The sequence below is a fragment of the Alosa pseudoharengus genome, unplaced genomic scaffold, assembly GCF_046254945.1.
Source record: "Alosa pseudoharengus isolate Yale_2024_CS ecotype anadromous, Long Island Sound unplaced genomic scaffold, YU_APseudo_1.1 YU_APseudo_1.1_scf_11, whole genome shotgun sequence".
Taxonomy (NCBI): Eukaryota; Metazoa; Chordata; class Actinopteri; order Clupeiformes; family Clupeidae; genus Alosa; species Alosa pseudoharengus.
The window spans coordinates 4,080,398-4,103,047 of record NW_027468576.1 but is presented as its reverse complement, the minus strand read 5'-3'; the positions used below and the strand labels follow the sequence as shown (position 1 = coordinate 4,103,047).

The window sequence follows — 22,650 nt, the reverse complement described above, 5'->3', positions numbered from 1 at the left end:
TTTTCACCAGACGGTTCTATGGGCTGCCATTGACTTCCATGGCGGAAGAAAGTATAAATATAGCTGCAAGCAGCAATGAGGGGGCCAAGCAGTATAGGCCGGAGTAGCCACGGTGACAAGATAGAACTCAGCAGACACCCGGGATCAACAGGGCTGAAACAGGGCTGAGTATTGCCACCGCCACCGCCTCCGCCAGCCATCCCCCCCCACCTAATCACCCCAGCCCGTCCCACCCCGTCCTGCCCTGCCCTGCTCTTGTACGCACGCATTAGAATTAACTCGATGGAACATGTTGTCATCAGTTTCACATCAAAAAATAAAAGATTGATAAAACACATCAGCAACTACACATCAAAATGCAATATTGCTAATTGCAGCACCCCCTACAGGTCAAAGGTCACCAGATTTCTTGAGCGTCCCCCTGATTGGGTCCTGAGTCCATGTACTAAGTTTGGTTATGATAGGTGAATGGGTTGCTGAGATATGAGCTCACTTCCTGTTTGGCGGCTTCGCCGCATATTTCGATTGGCTGTTACAGCCGAATGCTTTTGTCAATTGTTCCAGAGAGCAATATATTAATAGGTTATGGTCTGAAGATGGTCTGTGCCAATTTTGGTGAGGATCTGCTGAAATTTGTGACCTGCGAAAATTTGTACGTGTTTTTGATTAAATCCAATATGGCGGCCGAATCAATTACGATGACATCACAAGTTGACTTGGGTCGGCCTAAGGACCTCCAACAGTATTACCAGACACCACTAGTGCGTTTTAATTCTAAGCACAACTGCAGCTACAGGCCAAAAGGCATGTTTCTTAATTACAGCGCCCCCTAGAGGTCAAAGGTCACCAGATTTCTTGAGCGTCCCCCTGATTGGGTCCTGAGTCCATGTACTAAGTTTGGTTATGATAGGTGAATGGGTTGCTGAGATATGAGCTCACTTCCTGTTTGGCGGCTTCGCCGCATATTTTGATTGGCTGTTACGGGAAAACGGTTTGAGTTCCGAAGACGAAAAGGAATAACTTTTGTGCGGCTTCATCTGAAGATCAAGTGTGTCAGTTTTGGTGTCGATCAGACAAAATTTGTGACCTGTGAAGACTTTTAAGTGATTTTGATGAAATCCAAAATGGCGGAAAATCCATCATGGCGGAAAATGACGTCATAGGGTGCGTTGAACTCGGCTTGGTCCAAGGATTCCAACGATACCTCATTTTTGACAATCGGCCATACGGGTCAAAAGTTACGTGCGTGAACGCAAGTCCAACTTTGGCCTGTTGGTGGCGCTAGAGTGCTTGAGGTGCCATCATGAAACTTGGTGACATTAATCATGGGACTGTCCCTAATCAGTGTGCCAAATTTCACAACTTTTCACCAGACGGTTCTATGGGCTGCCATTGACTTCAATGGCGGAATAATAATAATAAATATAGCTGCAAGCAGCAATGTGGGGGCCAAGCAGTTGAGCAGGAGTTGTCATGGCAACCCAATGTTGCTACATTATACACACACCCAATTAACCACCCGTCCCACACACACACATATACAAAGATAAACTTCCTCTCCCACACACCCCAATAACCCCCCATACATATGCATACCTCAAACATCACCAAATGTATTGTGCATAGTCAGGTTGTAGTCACAAGTCCACATACCAAGTTTGGTGTCGATACGAGAAAGTGTTGATAATTATAGCACCCCTAGTGGTCAAAAGTCACCACATTTATTGTGCGTCCTCAGGTTGTAGTCACGAGTCCATATACCAAGTTTGGTGTTGATACGAGAAAGTGTTGCAAATTATAGCACCCCTAGTGGTCAAAGGTCGCTAAAATTATTGTATGTCCTCAGGATGTGGTCCCGAGTCAATGAGCCAAGTTTGGTTTCGATACGTGAAAGCATTGCAGAAATATGAGCCCACTTCCTGTGATTATAGCGCCACATAGTGGTCAAAATTTACCACATTTCTTGAGTGTCCTCCTGATTGAGTCCTGAACCTATATACCTAGTTTGGTTTTGATATGTGAAAGCATTGCTGAGATATCACTTCACTTCCTGTTTGGCGGCTTCGCCGCCAAACTTGATTGGTTGTCACGGGCAACAGGTTTTGAATATGGTTCCAGAAAGCAATGCATTTATGAGACATGGTCTGACGATCATCTGCGTCAAGTTTCGTGAAAATCGGAGAAACTTTGTGACCTTTGATGCCTTTTAAGTGTTTTTGATGACATCCAATATGGCGGTTGGATCATTTATGTTGACGTCACATGTTGGCATGTGGCGGCCTAAGGACCTCTCAAGGTATTAACAGATATCACTAATATGCTTTAATTCCAAACACATGACCCGTTACAGGCTAAAACGTAATTTTGGTAATTATAGCGCCACCTATAGGTCAAAAGTCACCAAATTTATTGAGCCTCCTCCTAATTGGGTCCTGAGACCCTGTACTGAGTTTGGTGTTGATACGCGAAAGCCTTGCTGAGATCACTTCAATTCCTGTTTGGCGGCTTCGCCGCCAAACTTGATTGGTCACGACGGGCGATGGGTTTTGAATATGGCTCCGAAAAGCAATAACATTTGTGAGTCATAGTCTGAAGATCATCTGCGTCAAGTTTCGTGAAAATCGGACAAACTTTGCGAACTTTGATGCCTTTTAGGTGTTTTTGATTAAATCCAATATGGCAGCCTGATCAATTACGTTTACCCCATAAATTGACATCTGCGTTGAGTTCGGTCTCATCCAAGGATTCCAAATATACCTTAATGTTCAAAATGTGGTGTACCATTCAAACGTTATGTGCATAGATGTAATAAAAAATTTGAAATGTTGGTGGCGCTAGAGCACTCAAAGTGCAGACTTGAAACTTTGATAAATTAAAGATATGACTGAACCGAATCAATGTGCCGAATATCCCAACTTTTTACTGTATGGTTTAATGGCAAATTAGCGTTTCGTTATAATAATAATAATAATAAGAATACGTAGAATCACTATGGGTTGCCTCGCAGCTTCGCTGCTTGGCCCCCAATAAGAATACGTAGAATCACTATGGGTTGCCTCGCAGCTTCGCTGCTTGGCCCCCAATAATAAGAAAAGGTAGAATCACTAAGGGTTGCCGCGCAGCTTCGCTGCTTGGCCCCCAAATATAGCTGCAAGCAGCAATGAGGGGGCCAAGCAGAATAGGCCGGAGTAGCCACGGTGACAAGATAGAACTCAGCAGACACTCGGGATCAACAGGGCTGAAACAGGGCTGAGAATTGCCACCGCCTCCGCCAGCCAGCCCCCCCCACCTAATCACCCCAGCCCGTCCCACCCCATCCTGCCCTGCCCTGCCCTTGCACGCAAGAATTAGAATTAACTGGATGGAACATGTTGTCATCAGTTTCACATCAAAAAATAAAAGATTGCTAAAACATCAGCAACTACAGATCAAAATACAATATTGCTAATTGCAGCATCCCCTACAGGTCAAAGGTCACCAAATTTTTTGAGCGTCCTCCTAATGGGGTCACAAATATATGTAGTAAGTTTGGTTATGATACATGGCAGGGTTGCTGAGATATGAGCTCACTTCCTGTTTGGCGGCTTCGCCACCAATTTCGATTGGCTGTTACGGGCGAATGCTTTTGTCAATTGTTCCAGAGAGCAATATATTGAAAGGTTATGGTGTGAAGATGGTCTCTGCCAATTTTGGTGAGGATCCGCTGAAATTTGTGACCTGCGAACACTTGTATGTATTTTTGATTAAATCCAATATGGCGGCCGAATCAATTACGATGACATCACAAGTTGGCTTGGGTCAGCCTAAGGACCTCCAACAGTATTACCAGACACCACTAGTGCATTTTAATTCTAAGCACAACTTCAGCTACAGGCCAAAAGGCATGTTTCTTAATTAGAGCGCCCCCTAGAGGTCAAAGGTCACCAGATTTCTTGAGTGTCTCCCTGATTGGGTCCTGAGGCCATGCACCAAGTTTGGCTTTGATACATGCAAGGGTTGCTGAGATATGAGCTCACTTCCTGTTTGGCAGCTTCGCCGCAAGATTCGATTGGCTGTTACAGCCGAATGCTTCTGTCAATTGTTCCAGAAATCAAAGCACTGATAATGCATGGTCTGAAGATGATGTCTGCCAATTTTGGTGAGGATCCACTGAAATTTCTGACCTGCGAAAATTTTTTACGTGTTTTTGATTAAATCCAATATGGCGGCCGAATCAATTACGATGACATCACAAATTGGCTTGGGTCGGCCTAAGGACCTCCAACAGTATTACCAGACACCACTAGTGCATTTTAATTCTAAGCACAACTGCAGCTACAGGCCAAAAGGCATGTTTCTTAATTACAGCGCCCCCTAGAGGTCAAAGTTCACCAGATTTCTTGAGCGTCCCCCTGATTGGGTCCTGAGTCAATGTACCAAGTTTGGCTTTGATACATGCAAGGGTTGTTGAGATATGAGCTCACTTCCTGTTTGGCGGCTTCGCCGCAAACTTTAATTGGCTGTTACGGGAGAACGGGTTTAGTTCCGAAAACAAAAAGGAATAACTTTTGTGAGGCTTGGTCTGAAGATTATGTGTGTCAGGTTTGGTTTTGATCGGACAAAATTTGTGACCTGTGAAGACTTTTAAGTGTTTTTGATGAAATCCAAAATGGCGGAAAATCCATCATGGCGGAAAATGACGTCACAGGGTGCGTTGAACTCGGCTTGGTCCAAGGATTCTAACAATACCTAATTTTTGACAATCAGATCAACGGGTCAAAAGTTACGTGCGTGAACGCACATCCAACTTTGGCCTGTTGGTGGCGCTAGAGCGCTCAAGGTGCCGGTATGAAACTTGGTGAAATTAATCATGAGACTGTCTTTAATCAGTGTGCCAAATTTCAGAACTTTTCACCAGACGGTTCTATGGGCTGCCATTGACTTCAATGACGGAAGCGTAATAATAATAATAATAATAATAAGAAAACATAGAAACACAATGGGTGCCTTCGCAGCTTCGCTGCTTGGCCCCCAATAATAATAAGAACAAATAGAAACACAATGGGTGCCTTCGCAGCTTCGCTGCTTGGCCCCCAAATATAACCGCAAGCGGTGATTTACGGGGTCCGAGCAAAACGAACATGATGGCATAGCTTTTTAGTTTTACATATGCTTTGATTGTTTGGGCACAATTGTTCAAAAGAAACGTGATCGGATTTCGGTTATCGGATTTCAGTTACCGGATTTCAGCTATCGGATTGGATCAAATCTTGAAAATGGGTTGTTCAAAGGGAAACAAGGATCCTGAAATTGGATTAGATCACATAATCTATTGATGGTTTTGATCTGGATAAAACCTTCACTTTGTGTCGTTCCAAACTTTTGAGTTGGATTAGAATAAATTTGATGCATAAAATTAGGATTACCCTGTGCTGTAACATTATAGTGTGCTTACCTCCACAACCCAACAGTATTCTAACAATACTTGATTCTACAGGACTATTTATTTGTTGTGGATAAGATGAAGGGTTTGATAATGGAAGGCAGTGTTTCCCACAGAATTGAATTGTATTTGTGGCGGTGGGTTCTGTGTCGGAGTCAATAAGATAAACAGCGTATAATTATACAGTTATACTTGCCTTGCACTACAAGTCCATATTGACAAGTAGCTGTAATGCTGTAATGTTATAGTGTGCTAACCTCCACAACCCAACAGCATTCTATTCTAGTATGCTAACCTCCACAACCCAACAGTATTTTAACACTAATGCTTCAGGTGGGATTTGAACACTCAACATAAGGATGACCAGTACAAGGCATTATCCCACTAAGCCACTGTCAATCCTACATCTTTGCCAGTCACATTCACATGGTGAAAATGTGTATTGGTAAACACACAAGAAAAACTCCAAGTATACATTTGACAATAAAATGAAGGGCTTTCCTGAAAGAGAACACCTGAAAACGTTTGGAAATTCTGGGACAATTAGACATTTGTAGAGAAGAACAGTAATGGATGAAATATAAATATGATAGACTTAATGATGAAGGAAAAATAGTAAACAAAGAAGTTCCCCTATATGTCTTCGAGTGTGTCGGCATTCTGATTCTTGGCAACTAATGAGTGTGAATGTTGATTGCCTGATGTCATTCAGGTGCTGTTCAATGGTGTGACTCTTCAATAACCAATAGCATGTGCATCTTGAGCCTAAAGCTCTAGCAGGATTCGAACTCTCAACCTAACAAACACCAGCACTAGGCATTATCCCTCTGAGCCACTAACAATCCGACATATTAGGCAGTCACATTCACATGGTGAAAATGTGTTGGTAAACACACAAGAAAAACTCCAAGTATACATTTGACAATAAAATGAAGGGCTTTCCTGAAAGAGTACACCTGAAAACTTTTGGATATTCTGGGGCAATTAGACATTTATAGAGAAGAACAGTAATGGATGAAATATAAATATGATAGACTTAATGATGAAGGAAAAATAGTAAACAAAGAAGTTCCCCTATATGTCATAGAGTGTGTCGGCATTCTGATTCTTGGCAACTAATGAGTGTGAATGTTAATTGCCTGATGTCATTCAGGTGCTGTTCAATGGTGTCAATCTTCAATAACCAATAGCATGTGCATCTTGAGCTTCAAGCTCTAGCAGGATTCGAACTCTCAACCTAACAAACACCAGCAGTGTGTAATGAGTGTGAATGTTAATTGCCTGATGTCATTCAGGTGCTGTTCAATGGTGTGACTCAGAAGGCTCAAGGGTATGGAGTGATGACACGGAGATGGCAGGTTTCGGTGCAACACAAGTTAACTTTATTTGAGTTTCAATTCATCTGTTCTTTTGTTCTTTACTTGTATGTGTGCTGCATCAAAGAGGAAACAAACAGAAAATGGAGTAATCAGTGAAATGGGGTAAATCAGTACAGATCCCAACTCACAAACAAACCAATTGACATTTGAACAATAAACTGAAATCATATGGCTATATAAGGTACAACTAAACAATACTTGACATCCCAAGTCAACCAACATCACCTAATCATCTCTCACATGGGACTCCAACACACCAAACCAACAAACAAAGACCTTAACTTTACACATGATGGCAGAGCTACTCTACAAACTGATAAACATCACAAAAGTCATAGTGAGGGTGATTAAAGTGATGACTTACGTTAACTCAAAGACGCACACAGAGCAGGACACACTGGAGTGCTGGGTTGAGATGAACAAAAGAGCGAACTGAGGGCGAGCAAACAATTTATCCTGGTCTGAGCCCCTGCTCCGGAGCTACAGGGTTTCCCAGCGGGTAAACTTTGGAAAGATTTGCAAAGATTTGGAAAAGATTTTTGAAAGACTACAGTCTCAGACCCTCTCACATCTAAAGACAAGTAGTAGAGTTTTAAGTCACAGACTATGATTTTGCAATGACTAGGGATCTTGCAGGGTCACTATTTACAAGACTGCAACATGATTCCTTTAAATTATTACCCATTGTGCAATAGATAAACAGGAACTGAAAATTATAGCCTACTAAACTCAAAGTCGTATTTTCATGTTTCTGCAGCATTGTTTCATGCGTGACATCCTTAACCGATATAGAGTTGTTCTGTCAAGTGGAAGAGCCGACTAAATATGTATAAGAAATGACAAATATTATAAGAATAACAAATAATTATAGGCTACAGCTTATAATTATACAGTAATACTTGCCTTACAAGTCCATATTGACAAGTAGCTGTAATGTTATAGTGTGTTATCCTCCACAACCCAACAGCATTCTATTGTAGTATGCTAACATCCACAACTCACTAATGCTTCAAGTGGGATTTGAACTCTCAACCTAAGGATCACCAGTACAAGGCATTATCCCACTGAGCCACTGTCAATCCTACATGTTGGCCAGTCACATTCACATGGTGAAAATGTGTATTGGTAAACACACAAGAAAAACTCCAAGCATGGAGGGGCGATTAGACATTTGTAGAGATGAACACTAATAGATTAAATATAGATATGATAGACTTAATGATGAAGGAAAAATAGTAAACAAAGAAGTTCCCCTGAATGTCATAGAGTGTCTCGGCATTCTGATTCTTGGCAACTGATGAGTGTGAATGTTGATTGCCTGATGTCATTCAGGTGCTGTTCAATGGTGTGAATCTTCAATAACCAATAGTATTCGAGCTAGAGCCTAAAGCACTACCGGGGATTCGAACCCTCAACCTAACAAACACCAGCACCAGGCATTATCCCACTGAGCCACTGACAATCCTACATATTGGGTAGTCACATTCACATGGTGAAAATGTGTGTTGGTAAACACACAAGAAAAACTCCAAGTATATATTTGACAATAAAATGAAGGGCTTTCCTGAAAAAATACACCTGAAAACTTTTGGATATTCTGGGGCAATTAGACATTTATAGAGAAGAACAGTAATGGATGAAATATAAATATGATAGACTTAATGATGAAGGAAAAATAGTAAACAAAGAAGTTCCCCTATATGTCATAGAGTGTGTCGGCATTCTGATTCTTGGCAACTAATGAGTGTGAATGTTAATTGTCTGATGTCATTCAGGTGCTGTTCAATAGTGTGAATCTTCAATAACCAATAGCATGTGCATCTTGAGCCTAAAGCTCTAGCAGGATTCAAACTCTCAACCTAACAAACACCAGCACTAGACATTATCCCACTCTGCCACTGACAATCATACACATTCAGCAGTCACATTCAAATGGTGAAAATGTGTGTTGGTAAACACACAAGAAAAACTCCAAGTATACATTTGACAATAAAATGAAGGGCTTTCCTGAAAGAGTACACCTGAAAACTTTTGGATATTCTGGGGCAATTAGACATTTATAGAGAAGAACAGTAATGGATGAAATATAAATATGATAGCACAGCTATTATTGTTTGCAAGTGTCATGCTTATTTAGTGACCCATTGTGGAAATTTGAAACAAATTTCCCTGTGCTTAGTTATTTTGGCCACAATGGTGACTGTAATTCTTCAGGAAGAAAGATGGTTGACTAACGTTATTTCTGTTGAGGTTATTCAAAACGGAGGTAACTAACTTTAGCAGCTAGCCACCATGTGCTCAGCAGGCTAGATTCTCTGTTCAGGCAAATGCCTTTCAAAGTCTAGAGAAGGTTATGCATGGAATTATGTTTATCTAGTCCTGTACTGGAAATCAGGTTAGGTCGTTTTTCTTAAGTTTGTTTTGTCTGTAATCCCACCTTCCAGGCAAACGGACAATGTTGGTCAAAGTCAAGTTCAGAGGCAACCAGAAATTCATAAGCATTTCTGAAGCCAAGTTCAGTGAACTGCTTGAGTGTGGTAAGTCCAACTTTAATTTAAATGATTTTGTAAGTCATCTTAAATGAACTGATATTTGGTATTTTTTAATGTATGACCAGTGTATGAGTGACTTTCCCCCTAAAATCATATTTGAAGTTCGTTTTTTATTCATATTCAAATATTTTTAGGGCCCGAGCACCGACGGTGCGCGAGGCCGGGACGGCCTTGCGCACCGAGAGGTGCGAAGCCCTATTGTTTTTGAAAGGATTATTATTATTATTATTATTATTATTTGTTCACCTTTTTGCTATTTTTGAGGTGGTTAACATGTATGAAAAGTCTTGGAATTTGGCACACACATCTGGTATCACACTGGCTACACAGGCATAAAGGCTTGGCCCCGGGCGTGGCCCAGTGACTCAGTAGCGCCCCCTTAGGTGATTGATCCAGTGGTTGGCACATACTTTCAGCTAGACACACCAAATTCGGTAGGTGTGTGTATCTCCCCAAGATGAACAACTTTCGTATGTACGATGCATTAGCCACGCCCAACAGGAAGTGAGGTATTTGGGATTTTGTGCGGACTAAAATGTGATGAATTGTGATGCCAAAAGAGGATCTTCCCATCGGTGAAAACGCATGAAATTTGGCACACACGTCAAGAGGTACCATGAATATACAGGGGAAAAGCCTTGGCACTGGGCGTTGCCCAGGAACTCCATAGCGCCCCCTTATGTCACTGTGACTTGTGGTTGGCATATAGTTTTAGATACACACACCAAATTTGGTGGGTGCATGTAACTCCCAAAAACAATCAACTTTTGTATTAACATGCCATTAGCCACGCCCACAGGAAGTGAGGTAATTGGGATTTTGTGCGTTGTGGACATGACCAATTTTAATGTACTCCTCCTAGACGGTTGATCCGATTCATGTGAAAGTCGGTATACATAATGCCAATATGCTTCTGATTCTAAATTGTGAAGCTTTTTTTGATATATTGTAATTTAACAAAATGGCGAAACTATGAATTGTAATACCCTTCCACATAAACAATAAATGTGTCTTAATTCACCATGCATGGCTTGAAATGTTTTAAATTTCACAGGTTATTGAATACCATGGTAATGACAATATTCACAAGCCCATAATCCATATTTCGCATAGCGCCACCCACTGGCAACAAAAAGAATGACAAGAACACTGATGCCACATGATAGATTTGAACGTACTCCTCCTAGACGGTTTGTCAGATTCATGTGAAATTTGGCAAATATGATGGCAAGATAACGCTGATGTTAAATTGTGAAGGGATTTTTGATATGTTGTAATATGTTATGATTATAATATCTTGCACATAAACAGGAAATGTGTCATAAAGTCAAAGTGCATTGAATGAACAGTCTGAAACTTCTCAGGTTCATAGATATTAAGATTATGAGAATAATCAGAAACCCTATTGGCCTGCCTGGCATAGCGCCACCACCTGGCCAAACAGGAAATGTGTTGGAATGGGCAATTCCTTAACTGATTTATTTGAAACCTAGTAGGTATACAATATTGGAAATCATTATTGTGATGATGTGCACATATGTCATTCAGATGGCTAGCATAGCGCCACCATCTGGCCAAGCATGAAATGTGCCAGAAATGTTCTATGCTTTGAATGAATGGTCTGAAACTTAACAGGTTAATAGATATTATGATTATGATGATATCCAGACACCTAATGGGCCTGCCTGGCATAGCGCCACCACCTGGCCAAGGGAGAAATGTGCCAGAAATGGGCAATGCCTTAACTGTTTGATCTCAAACTTGATAAAATATTGGATATCAATATTCTGATGATGTTCACTTGTGTAATTCCCATGCCTAGCATTGCGCCACCATCTGGACAAGCAGGAAGTGTGTCAGAAATGTTCTATGCTTTGAATGAATGGTTTGAAACTTCTCAGGTTAATAAATAATATGATTATGATGACATACAGACACCCAATGGGCCTGCCTGGCATAGCGCCCCCACCTGGCCAAGCAAGAAAATGTGCCAGAAAATAACATGCAACTACAAATAGCACACACATCAAATATGTACATTACACAAACGCACCGTGTCAGTGCTTTGTTGGATTCCGAAATGTCACAGGTTGCGGACCGGAGGTGCTCGGGCCCGCCATTGCCGCTTGCGGCTATATTTAGGGCCCGAGCACCCGAAGGGCGCAAGGCCCTATTGTTTTTGTAAGGATTATTATTATTATTATTATTGTTATTCCACTTTTTTGCTTTCCTGTTTTTGAGGTGGTTAACATGGTCGAAACCTCTTGAAATTTGGCACACACGTCAGGTGTCATGCATCGCAGTTAGGTACAAGAGCTTGACCCCGGGCGTGGCCCAGGGACTCGCTAGCGCCCCCTTAGGTGACTGATCCCGTGGTTGGCAAATATTTTGAGGTGGTTAACATAATCGAAAACGCATGAAATTTAGCACACACATCAAGTGGTACAGTGAATAGACAGGAATAAAAGCTTGGCACCGGGCGTTGCCCAGGAACTCCATAGCGCCCCCTTACGTCACAGTGACTTGTGGTTGGCATATAGTTTTAGATACACACACCAAATTTGGTGGGTGTATGTAACTCCCAAAAACAAACAACTTTTGTATTAACATGCCATTAGCCACGCCCACAGGAAGTGAGGTAATTGAGATTTTGTGCGTTGTGGACATGATCAATTTTAACGTACTCCTCCTAGACGGTTGATCCGATTCATGTCAAAGTTGGTATACATGATGCCGAGATGATCCTGATTATAAATTGTGAAGCTTTTTTTTGATATGTTGTAATTTGACGAAATGGCGAAATTATTAATTTTAATACCCTTCCACATAAACAATAAATGTGTCATAATTCACCATGCATGGCTTGAAATGTTTTACATTTCACAGGTCATTGAAGACCATGTTAATGATAATATTCACATGCCCATAATGCATGTTTGGCATAGCGCCACCAACTGGCAACAGAAAGAATGACAATTATACTGATGTCACATGATCAATTTGAACATACTCCTCCTAGACGGTTTGTCAGATTCATTTGAAATTTGGCAAACATTATGCCAAGATGTCACTGATGTTAAATTGTGAATGGATTTTTGAATATTGTAATATATTTGATTTGATTTTAATATCTCACCACATAAACAGGAAATGTGTCATAAATCACAGTGCATTAAATGAATGGTCTGAAACTTCTCAGGTTAATAGATATCATGATTATGATGATATCCAGACACCCAATGGGCCTGCCTGGCATAGCGCCACCACCTGGCCAAGCAGGAAATGTGCCAGAAATAGACAATACCTTAAGTGATTGATCTGAAACTTTATAAAATATTGGATATCATTATTGTGATGATATTCACATGCGTAATTCACAGGCCTAGCATAGCGCCACCTTTTGGCCAAGCAGGAAATGTGCCAGAAATGCTCTATGCTTTGAATAAATGGTCTGAAACTTTTCAGGTTAATAGATATTATGATTATGATGATATCCAGACACCCAATGGGCCTGCCTGGCATAGCGCCACCACCTGCTCAAGCAGTAAATGTGCCAGAAATGGACAATGCTTTAAGTGATTGATCTGAAAGTTTACAAACATTTTGGATATCATTATTGTGATGATATTCACATGTGTAATTTTCATGTCTAACATAGCGCCACCATCTGGCCAACCAAAAAGTGTATCAGAAATGTTCTTTGCTTAAAATGAATGGTCTGAAATTTCTCAGGTTAATATATATTATGATTATGATGACACCCAGTGGGCCTGCCTTGCATTACGCCCCCACCTGGCCAAGCGAGTAAATGTGGCAGAAAATAAAATACAAAAACAAATAGCACACGCATCAAATATGTACATTTCACAAACGCACCACGTCGGTGCTTTGTTGGATTCCGACATGTCACGGGTTGCGGCCCGCAGGTGCTCGGGCCCGCCATTGCCGCTTGCGGCTATATTTATTAATAATATTGTAACCATTAAATAGCTTCAGTAATACCTATACATGGGTTTCTCGGCGACGGCACTATACGATGCGCGGGTCACAGGGGCAGAAAGCAGTTTAGATCCCACACGAATTTAAAACTAAAGTGATAATTAAGTGTACCCATTTTCTGAGTATGCAGTATGCACTTTATCCTGTCTTCTTTTTCATAAAATAGTCTAATGTGGATCTTGTTCTACATGACCCTTGGTATAGGGGTGTTAACTCTATGATAACTAATGCTGAGAAAATGTGCTCATTATGTTTGTATTCCCAGCATTCCAGAAGTTTGGCATCTCCCTCAGCCAATTGCCTGATGCGAAGCTCTTTGATGACTCCAACACTGAGGTTGACGAGGAGGTGTTTGGAGAAGTGATAGGTGCAAATACTGGTGTTTATGAGCTATCCATTGATGTTGTCTCTGAAGGTTTGTATTGTCTAATCAATGTCATGTTTGTTTGTTTTTAACAGGCTGATAGCTATTGAATTATTTTTCCATGTTGACAACTCAATGTGGGGAAACAGAATTATACTTTGTATTAAGAATGTCAATTATCTAAATAGGACATGGGTGTAGAACAGATGATGCAACCTGTATGTCCTTGGGTTGGATTTTTAGGAGACCTTTTTTACCTGTTATAAAAATGGTTGTCAAGCTTAACGTAAAATATTGCTATGCAGGTTTTGTTTCTGAGGGACCAGCTGTTGGCCAGCCGACACTAGATGCAAGTCGAGATGACTCTGATACGGACTCCACTGTCATTCTGAGCGATGAAAGTCCCCAGCGGAAACGGTCCAGACTAAATAGGTCTGATGCCCATGCTGTAAGTATCCTTTTTGTGGCATATTAGCTCCAAATTATTCAACCTTGTCCTAGCTAATTGAGACATTTTTCTCAGTACAACAAAATACCTAGAGTAAGTTCCCAAATGAAAGATAATTCATGCCCTGTTGCCAGCTGGAAATCCACAACCCTGCTTGCCCCCTGCAAAGTTCAATTTGCCTTACATGTGCTCACAAATAAGCATTTATTAGCAAGTCCTCCATCCTGCTGTCTTGAGTTTTGCTGAAAAGACGTTGAAGCTAAACAAATTTGCATGTGTGTGGTAGTCATGTGCAATGACTGCCGCAGGCTAAAATAAGAGCTCTCTATCTCATTGTTGTTTTCCTAGTTGGTTGACGAAATTCTTCGCAAGAAACCTGGTGGTGATAATGTCATTAGGGAGTATGACAGAACAAAAACGTTGTCAGACGCCACACGGCGGAAAATGGTGAACATTCTAGTAGCTGAGATGGTGGAGAAGCATGGGTGAGTGTCATGAGTGATGAACACATAATCTCCTCTTATGCTATGCATGTATGTAATTAATTAAACAAAATGTTTGTTTCCTCAGAAAAATGCCATCACGCAATATACGAGAAATGTATGCGAGGGGAATTATTGAGCTCTTTCCATACCTGAGGGATCCCCAAACCAAACATGGCTATGTAAGTTGTTTGACATTTGTACACCCCCAACACACACACACACTCGTCCATACATGATACTCACTTGTTGACCCTTCACCTATTTGCAGCTATGAACAGCCTTTTAAACTTTTGTTTCACCGATAGGAACATTACTATGATTCCCAGAGTGGCCATGGTTACCTCAGTTGGCGAATAAAGACAGTCCAGAGAAACAGCTCGGACAGGAAATCAGGAAAAGTCCAGACATTTGATGGAGGTCCAACGGCACAAAGACAAGTTGCAGGCACTTCACAACACTCTGATGAAGACTGCATCAATGCAATCTCCCTGATGAAGCATAGTGCCGATGAAGAAATAGTCAAGCAGAAAATGAAGAGTACCTTTCGGTATCGAAGGAATATGATTGAAGATCCAGACAGATGTGGCGATGTCCTGGCAGAATTCTCACGTTTCAAAGATGTGAAAGGCCTAGTAAGTAATTATTTTCAGGTGGATACATGCATCTATGGTTTAATTTGGGTAACGTTGACATTTCACAGTGGCCAAACTTTAAAATACAGTGGACATATTTTGAGAATCAAGTTTGCATTGATAGTTTTATTGTCTCAAAAACAACTCTCTTTTTCCATCCAAGATTGAACAGGACTTTGTGGAGCTGTTTGGAGCTGCAACAAGCAACAAATTTAAGGAGAGATGGCCCACCGCCTTCAAAGACAAAATCATCGCCCAAAGCAAGGGACTACACCGCACAGCTGAGCTCCAAGAACTCATTGATGTTGCTGAATCATCTGACCTTGCCAATAGTGATCATGAAGATAGTGGTAAGGATTTATACATGTATTGTTTAGTCTAAACTGCACCAACATTCTTTGGTTCAACCAGCCTATTGGTCATATTGTTTTGTGTGTGTCTGTTTGTGTTTTAGGATGGGACAGTGACATGTCTGCAATCCTCCTCCTCCTGTATCTATTTCCACCTTCAGCACAGGGACGCAAGCGACCTGGCAAAATTTCGGCGGCTCGAGCGGAGAAGCTTCTTGTGGTGTTTCAGAAGGTTAGCCCAACAGTGAATCAATGTTACATCCAGCAGTAAAACTATTGCATTAGAAATCCAGCCTGCACTACAGACATAATTCATTATAATGCTAATATGTTGGTTTTTTCAAAGCTATAGGTCTCTTCTACCAGGCCTACAATCAGCCATATTTAATATTTATTGCACCACCATCACTATCATAGAGCACCTCAGCACATCTATCTATCTATCTATCTCACTCTCTCTCTCTCTCTCTCTCTCTCTCTCGGAAGCTTAATATACTATTTTACATGGTCTGATCCCATATACAGGATATTTACATTGTACATAGATTATTTAGGATGAGAACTATGTAAATAAATTGTATATTACAGACTGTTCGACTGTACTAAATCAATTATGTATTGAACCATGTAAAATAGTGTTACATTGGATTTTTATGTTTTATGATTATTTATTTGAGATTGTGAGGCTCAGTAATGAGCAGCGCTATGCTTTTCAGGCTGCTCATTAATCAATTAAAACATCCAGATTGACCTGAAATTGAACAAATGTCTTTTGTTTCTGTGTCATCGACAGACAGGAACCAGCATACAACAACACCTTGATTCTATCGAAGAGAGAAGACAGCCATATCTTCTTGCCATCGGTACCAAGAAAAGTCGCATCCATGCCTACTACATCATACTGGACAAGCAAGCCATGGCGTGTCAGGCTGTGAGTGCTGTTGGAGCATTTGATGAACTTTTCAAAGCTCACTTTGTATTTGGCACATCCTACAACAAAGCACTGTACAAAATTTACACTTTCATTCAGACCACAATTTTTGAAATAGACATAGGGAAGGTTAGAGAGACTCCTCGGGTCGCTGAACTCAGAGCAAGATTGCTCCACTAAATTAGCTGTTGAGTACTACTAATCTATAAGCTAGGTGGTCTGTAATATGTGGATTCAAAAAACAACTGAACATTTTTAAAAATGTAACTAAGACTCTAGCAAAGTTGATTATTTGCAGTGGTGTTGACAATGATCTTCCTACGTTTTGTGAAATTAGAGACATTTTTGTACAAGATTAAATGGTTCTTTTAATCTGTGTTGTGTTACAGACATGTTGTTTTGATGAACATTTTCATTCATTTCAAGTCAGTTTCAAAGAGGTTAAGGAATGGAAAATTATCAGAGTAAATGAACTTGTGTACCATAAAACATTCGACTTGCAGATGACATATGGCACACAGGATGATTTCAAATATATTGTGCTGAATTGTGTCTTCATTTAGAAGTCATGTAAACCTCCAATAAAAACTGAAACTGAAATATTGAACACGTGTTTTATTATAATTTGACACTTGCCAGTGAAAAGTGTGACTCAATAAGTGTTATTTTTTACACCTATTGTTGAAAAGTGTGACTCAATAAGTGTTATTTTTTTACACCTATTGTTGTTAAATATACACTGGTGAATTAACACTGGTGTTAGAGTAAACTTGACACTATCGGGAATGGGACCATATGTTATCTTTAACAGTGTTAAAATCAACTCTATAGGAGTCAATTTAACACTATTAAATTTACTGTGTACACAAAGTGCATGTTTTGGACAGGGTCTTGGCCAGGTTCATATGTTTCTTACCTTGGTCCCTCCATAGAGACATGACTGCGTTTTGACAATTTCGGTAGACCTAGTGTTGCCAACTTTCTAATATGAAAATAAGGAAATGGGGGGGGGTATACACTTGGATGGTACCATTTGCTAAATTTTGTCAAAAGGATGCACTAAAATGAGCGCATAACATACTACATATATGCACAATGAGACAATTTGGTCAAATAAGCTCACATTCTCACGATATACAAAAAAATCTTGCAATGACGTCTCCAGGGCTCTGTATTGAATTAATATATAGCCTAGCTTAATAACACTTAAAGGAACCGTATGTAAAAAAAAAAAAAAAAAAATAATCATAAAATGGCCCTGATATGTCACTAGACATTAAGAAATCATGTTCATTTCAAATACTTATATCACTGACAACAGTAGTCCAGCCAGGATATTGTCATTTAAATAGTGAAGTTGCAGCCCTCAACTGATGTTGATGTTGTGTTTTGTCATGTCATGTTGTGTTTTGGCCTGATGCGCCACCCTTTCCCTATCTACTAATCACAAAGTCAGTAGTGTTTCGGCATCCAGGTTTGCAACCTCGAGTCAGCCGGGAGGGGGAGGGGACCGCTCTACAGTAATTTGAAAGTGATTGCAGTATCAGTGTTGGCCACAATCTTACATATGGTTCCTTTAATAAAGAAATAACTGTAGCCTACACTGAAAGAAAAATAACCGCTGGATTTACTTGAACACTGTAAAAAAGGAAAAGTCAGGGCTGTCCAATTTATCAAACTATATTATGTTACAATTACATAAAACAGTAGTTTTGAGTGAAACACAACCTTATTGTCTTTCCAATTCAGTAGGCCTAATCCATTTTTCTAATTGAATCACGTAAGGTTACAAGCATAGGCCTAATGGGACCAAAAGGAAAAGAGGCTTTGTCACAGTTAATTAAACAAATTCATGTTTTTCTTTCAGACACAATGTCATTAAGTTGAACTGAGATATTTTGCCACAGCAATGAATTTATCCAACAGAATCATCTAATGTGAAGCACCTAAGTCAAAGATTCTATAGTTAACTTTATCAACCGTCTCTGCCTAAGTGCTGAAATAAGGCAAACTAGAAAATGTAATGCCAGAGGAATTAACATAGTGGATGGAAAGCTGCTGGCTTATAATGTTGGTAGGGAGATTCCTGAAAAAAAAAAACACTGAATCACTTAATCTTTGAGTTCATACTAACCCTCGTACCAAACAAACTTGTGTGTCAAAGCGTTCTTGAGATATAACACTCAAGGTGTTTTTCACATTGACCTTTGACCTCCAACATCAACTCACTTAATATTTGAGTCCATACAAACACTTGTACCAAATTTGAAGCATCAAGCCGTTCTGGAGATATAATGCGCTAAGAATGAGATATGGCTGTGACTTTTATTTTGACAGACAGGAAACACTTAAACAGGATCTGTAGTTTTAGAGAGCGCCAGATTGAATGCATTAGAAGCTGAGACTGTTGAAATCACAGGTGACACCTGTGCCAGTGTTCTAATTAGCCCGGGAACTTCTCTGGGAGCTTAACTCATTGAGTGCCTTTTCCTTCCCATATGCGTTGAGTGCCAAAAACGTAATATTACGTTTTTAGCTTTTTTTTTTTAATTACGAAACTAGATACTCTAACACACCTTATATGTGATTTTGGGAACTCTGTGATGAATGGAAATGAAATATATGACGATCGTGAAACTAATGAAAACGCACAATCTGGACATTTTATCTGGACATTTTAGCATAACTCGGTTGCCGCTTTGGGTCGAATCAGTGACGCATGCACGTCAGGTCAAAACCAGGCCATTTCCGTGGGTCTATCACTAGGTGGCAGTCTTGCCAGGTCTCGCTGATCACTTCCCGGAAAGTTTACCAAGTAAGTAACAGGCAACACTTCATATTTCATGAAAGACGTTATATCTCCATTTCTAGAAAAAACAGCAATTTAGATGAAAACTAGCCACTGTTTAGCTTGGGATTTCTCAGGAACAGAGGCGTGTAGAAATACACGGTTTGCACCCACCGAGAGCTTAAAGTCTCACCTTTTATTCGAGCTATTGTAAGTGTTCATAGCTATAACAGAGAATATGCTGTGGCTGTACAAAAATCATCAACAATGGTCTAGATTGCTGGCACTCTAGGACAAAGCTCCTGAAAACAGCTTGGCATTCAATGAGTTAAAGAGTGCAGCTGGATTTAGGCCATTATGACATCACAGCCATACAAGTCTAAGGGGGGAAAATGAGCTTTTTGACATTTTTAATCCCCTATTTCTCAAAAACTATAACATTTTAAGAAAATCTGAAAAAGTAACTCTCTTGTCCAACTCCAGACCTACAAAACGGTTATTTCAACATGTCTGTACGTTAAGCGGTTAGAGTCGCATTTATTCTTGAAAAGGTAAAAAGAAAAAAGGTTATAAGAAGAAGCCAGGAGATTTCAAGATAGTGGATTCCATCCACTATAATGAACGGGATGCCTTGGTGTCGTGTCACCCATTTCATTATGTTCCCATGAGCCTTTGCAAGAACACTGAGACCATCACACAGCTAACAGTGTTGCTAAAAGTTTTCACATGGGTTTTCTTAAACAGGGTTATGCTAAAGACCAGTAACTTTTGGAGCTGAGTTGTAGCTTATGTTATGCTTTGAGATGAACTATGCTTTGTTCTCACCATTGAGTGGGTTAGGTATTAGGCATGCACAGTAATAGGCTATGTTGTCATCTACAATGAATACGTCTAGCCTACTTCTAATTCTGATTCTGAATCCGACTTGAAGTCTTTAATATCAAAGTTATCTTCCTTGAACATTGATGTTGAAACTTTAAGTGCATCTGCATATAGCCTACTCTCAGTACATGTTACCTGTATAACTCAATGACTTTGAAATTACATTAATATTTTGTGTAAACTTAATTTAAACAATTTCACTGGAATTACTTGATCAAATTGGGTAACGTACGGCATGAATCATTTTTTTTTAAACCGAAAGATAAATGCTGGACTAATTTCATTCATGTGCAACTGATGTAGCCTACACAATAAATTCAAAACTGAGCAAAAGCATCTCACTATCACCGTAACGAACTATCTGTGATGACAGACAAACGGGATAAATGACAGCAGCAAGGTTTCCCTTATCTCATACAAATCGTGCATTCTTCGTTCAATAGTCTAACTTATTATACGGATTTGTCAAGGATTTGCACTGAATTGATTCTCAATAATACGGAACACATCTTTCCCCTTTCTAATACGGGACGATTCCGTATTTCCGTATTTTACGGAACGGTTGGCAACCCTACGCTACTCGAGAGTAACGTAGTCATGCGTTGGCTATGCAGAGACCCACGAAATGCTGGATTAACCTGTTCTGCAAGACCAAGGAGTATAGTCTACAGAATGGCAGAGCAGAAAGAACGCTCGGACAGCATCTATAGCTACTGTCTGTGGGAAGTTTTAAACCAATGCCTGTGTAGCATGTTCATCTCAGTCTTTTCACTAGCCGTGCATTCGGATCAAGATACCTTTAGGACTATCTTTGCCATACAGTTTGCTGCTGTGATTTAATCTGGACACGGCTGAAAGTTTGATTTTCAAATGCGAAAAGTAGATGAGCAGGCTGCGCCATAAGAATCCTGACCTAAAGAGTCACCCGAGGTGCATTCTTCAGATAAGGTAGTGTCCTCGCTCAACGACATCGCCTAGATTTACCTACTCGGTCGACGTCGTCAGGTGTTCAAGTAATTTGGTTTATGTAGCCTAATATTTGGTTTGATAGCTTACTTTATTACACAGGGGAACACTAGTCTACTCTAACCAAAGGGTAGCTAAACATGGATTGTTTTTAAGGGACCTTTTCTGTAAAATAAAGAACCGACTTGGTTGGCTATATCAAGACCTGCACAGTGAGATCTGAGAATTTAAGTGAGTAGCTTTAAGTGACAATACCATTTATTGATTGTGTTGGACTAAAAACAACGAAAGATTACATTACATTTGCCACTCTAGCTGTGCCTATATAGGCTACGTGTATCGTTAGGCCAATTAGTTAGTAGGCTAAACTATGAATTGTTAATAATTTCTGATTATTTTCAGCCATGGGGGGTTGTTGGAGATGGTGTCAACGGAGCTGTGTGTGTTTCCTCACCGAAGAGGAAAGACGGGCCATCTTTATAGACATGGAAATTCAAAAAATCCTCAAAGACCAGAAAAAGCGAGAACGCAAAGAAATAAAAGTACTACTTCTTGGTATGTAGCCTATTTTACAGTTTTACCCCAGTACAGCTGTTGGTCATGTTTTGATAACTTCCGCATATGAGCTGTAGGCAGTCATTGTGACTGCACCTTTCAAAATAGTCTGGCTATTTATAAATCATAGCGTTTAAGAGGGTAGCAGTCATTAAAGATCTTTGATTGTAGCCTACGCCTACCTACACGTTAACATTTTTAAAAATATAAGAATTAGCATAGCCTATGTATGATAGCTGGAGTAGGCTAACGGGGTCAATGCCCATCACTAAATTTCCTTCAAAACAATAATTTTATTCTATCGAGGGCCTTGTCAATCAGTGCAAGCTGGCCTAGCTAAATGTAATGATTCAGTTATACCGAGAACATCCATCCTACAAAGTTTGGACAAGCGACCGGACTAATTCTTTGCTCTTAATGAACCTAATTCCAGGTAGCCAAAAGTTTTTTTCCCTTAAACAAAAAAAAAAAAAAAAAAAAAAAAAAATCAAAGATCAGAGTCCTTTGTTACCTAAGGCCTAGACAAACTTTGAGCAAAATATGAGTTGGTGCTGCGACAATTTTCCTGGATTCTGCTTGGTTTGACATGGATCCCAAAAATGTATCTTTTTATGGGATGTTTTCCTATTTATGTATTGCACCATGCAGTTGCTTGGCATTAGAACGTTCAGGATGTTCTATGAGAGGGTGGAAGTAGGCTAACAAAATGTAAACAATTAATAATGAAGTGATGAATATGGATGCAAACTGTAAAGTAGAGGTAAAAGGGTTGTGAATTTAAAAAAAAATATTGTGATAAATCATCAAGCGATTTTATTAAGTTAAGGCGATTTGATGAAAACAGCTGCATGATAAATTGCCATCATCATTTATTATTAACAACACAAAACGGTCATT

General features: G+C 40.0%; 2 protein-coding genes across 3 annotated transcripts in view; both read left to right on the top strand.

Annotated features, from left to right (window-relative positions):
* Nucleotides 1–13,567: 13,567 nt before the first annotated feature.
* LOC143117479 (uncharacterized) lies at nt 13,568–16,742 on the top strand. The gene is made up of 8 exons (XM_076279226.1): nt 13,568–13,719; nt 14,022–14,164; nt 14,513–14,649; nt 14,735–14,828; nt 14,955–15,281; nt 15,445–15,631; nt 15,736–15,863; nt 16,425–16,742. The coding sequence occupies exons 1-8, from the start codon at nt 13,602–13,604 to the stop codon at nt 16,740–16,742; spliced, it is 1,452 nt and encodes a 483-aa protein (XP_076135341.1). The 5' UTR covers nt 13,568–13,601.
* Nucleotides 16,743–20,869: 4,127 nt separating this feature from the next.
* The window catches only part of gna15.1 (guanine nucleotide binding protein (G protein), alpha 15 (Gq class), tandem duplicate 1), a 42,827-nt gene continuing 41,046 nt past the window's right edge, over nt 20,870–22,650 (top strand). Inside the window, exons 1-2 of one of the 2 annotated variants that reach the window (XM_076277782.1) lie at nt 20,870–21,180; nt 21,601–21,753. In XM_076277782.1, the coding sequence (XP_076133897.1) occupies nt 21,603–21,753 (151 nt within the window). In that variant the 5' untranslated portion in view covers nt 20,870–21,180; nt 21,601–21,602. Of the gene's footprint in view, nt 21,430–21,600; nt 21,754–22,650 lie in introns of both variants that reach the window. The other variant, XM_076277781.1, reaches the window with a different exon arrangement.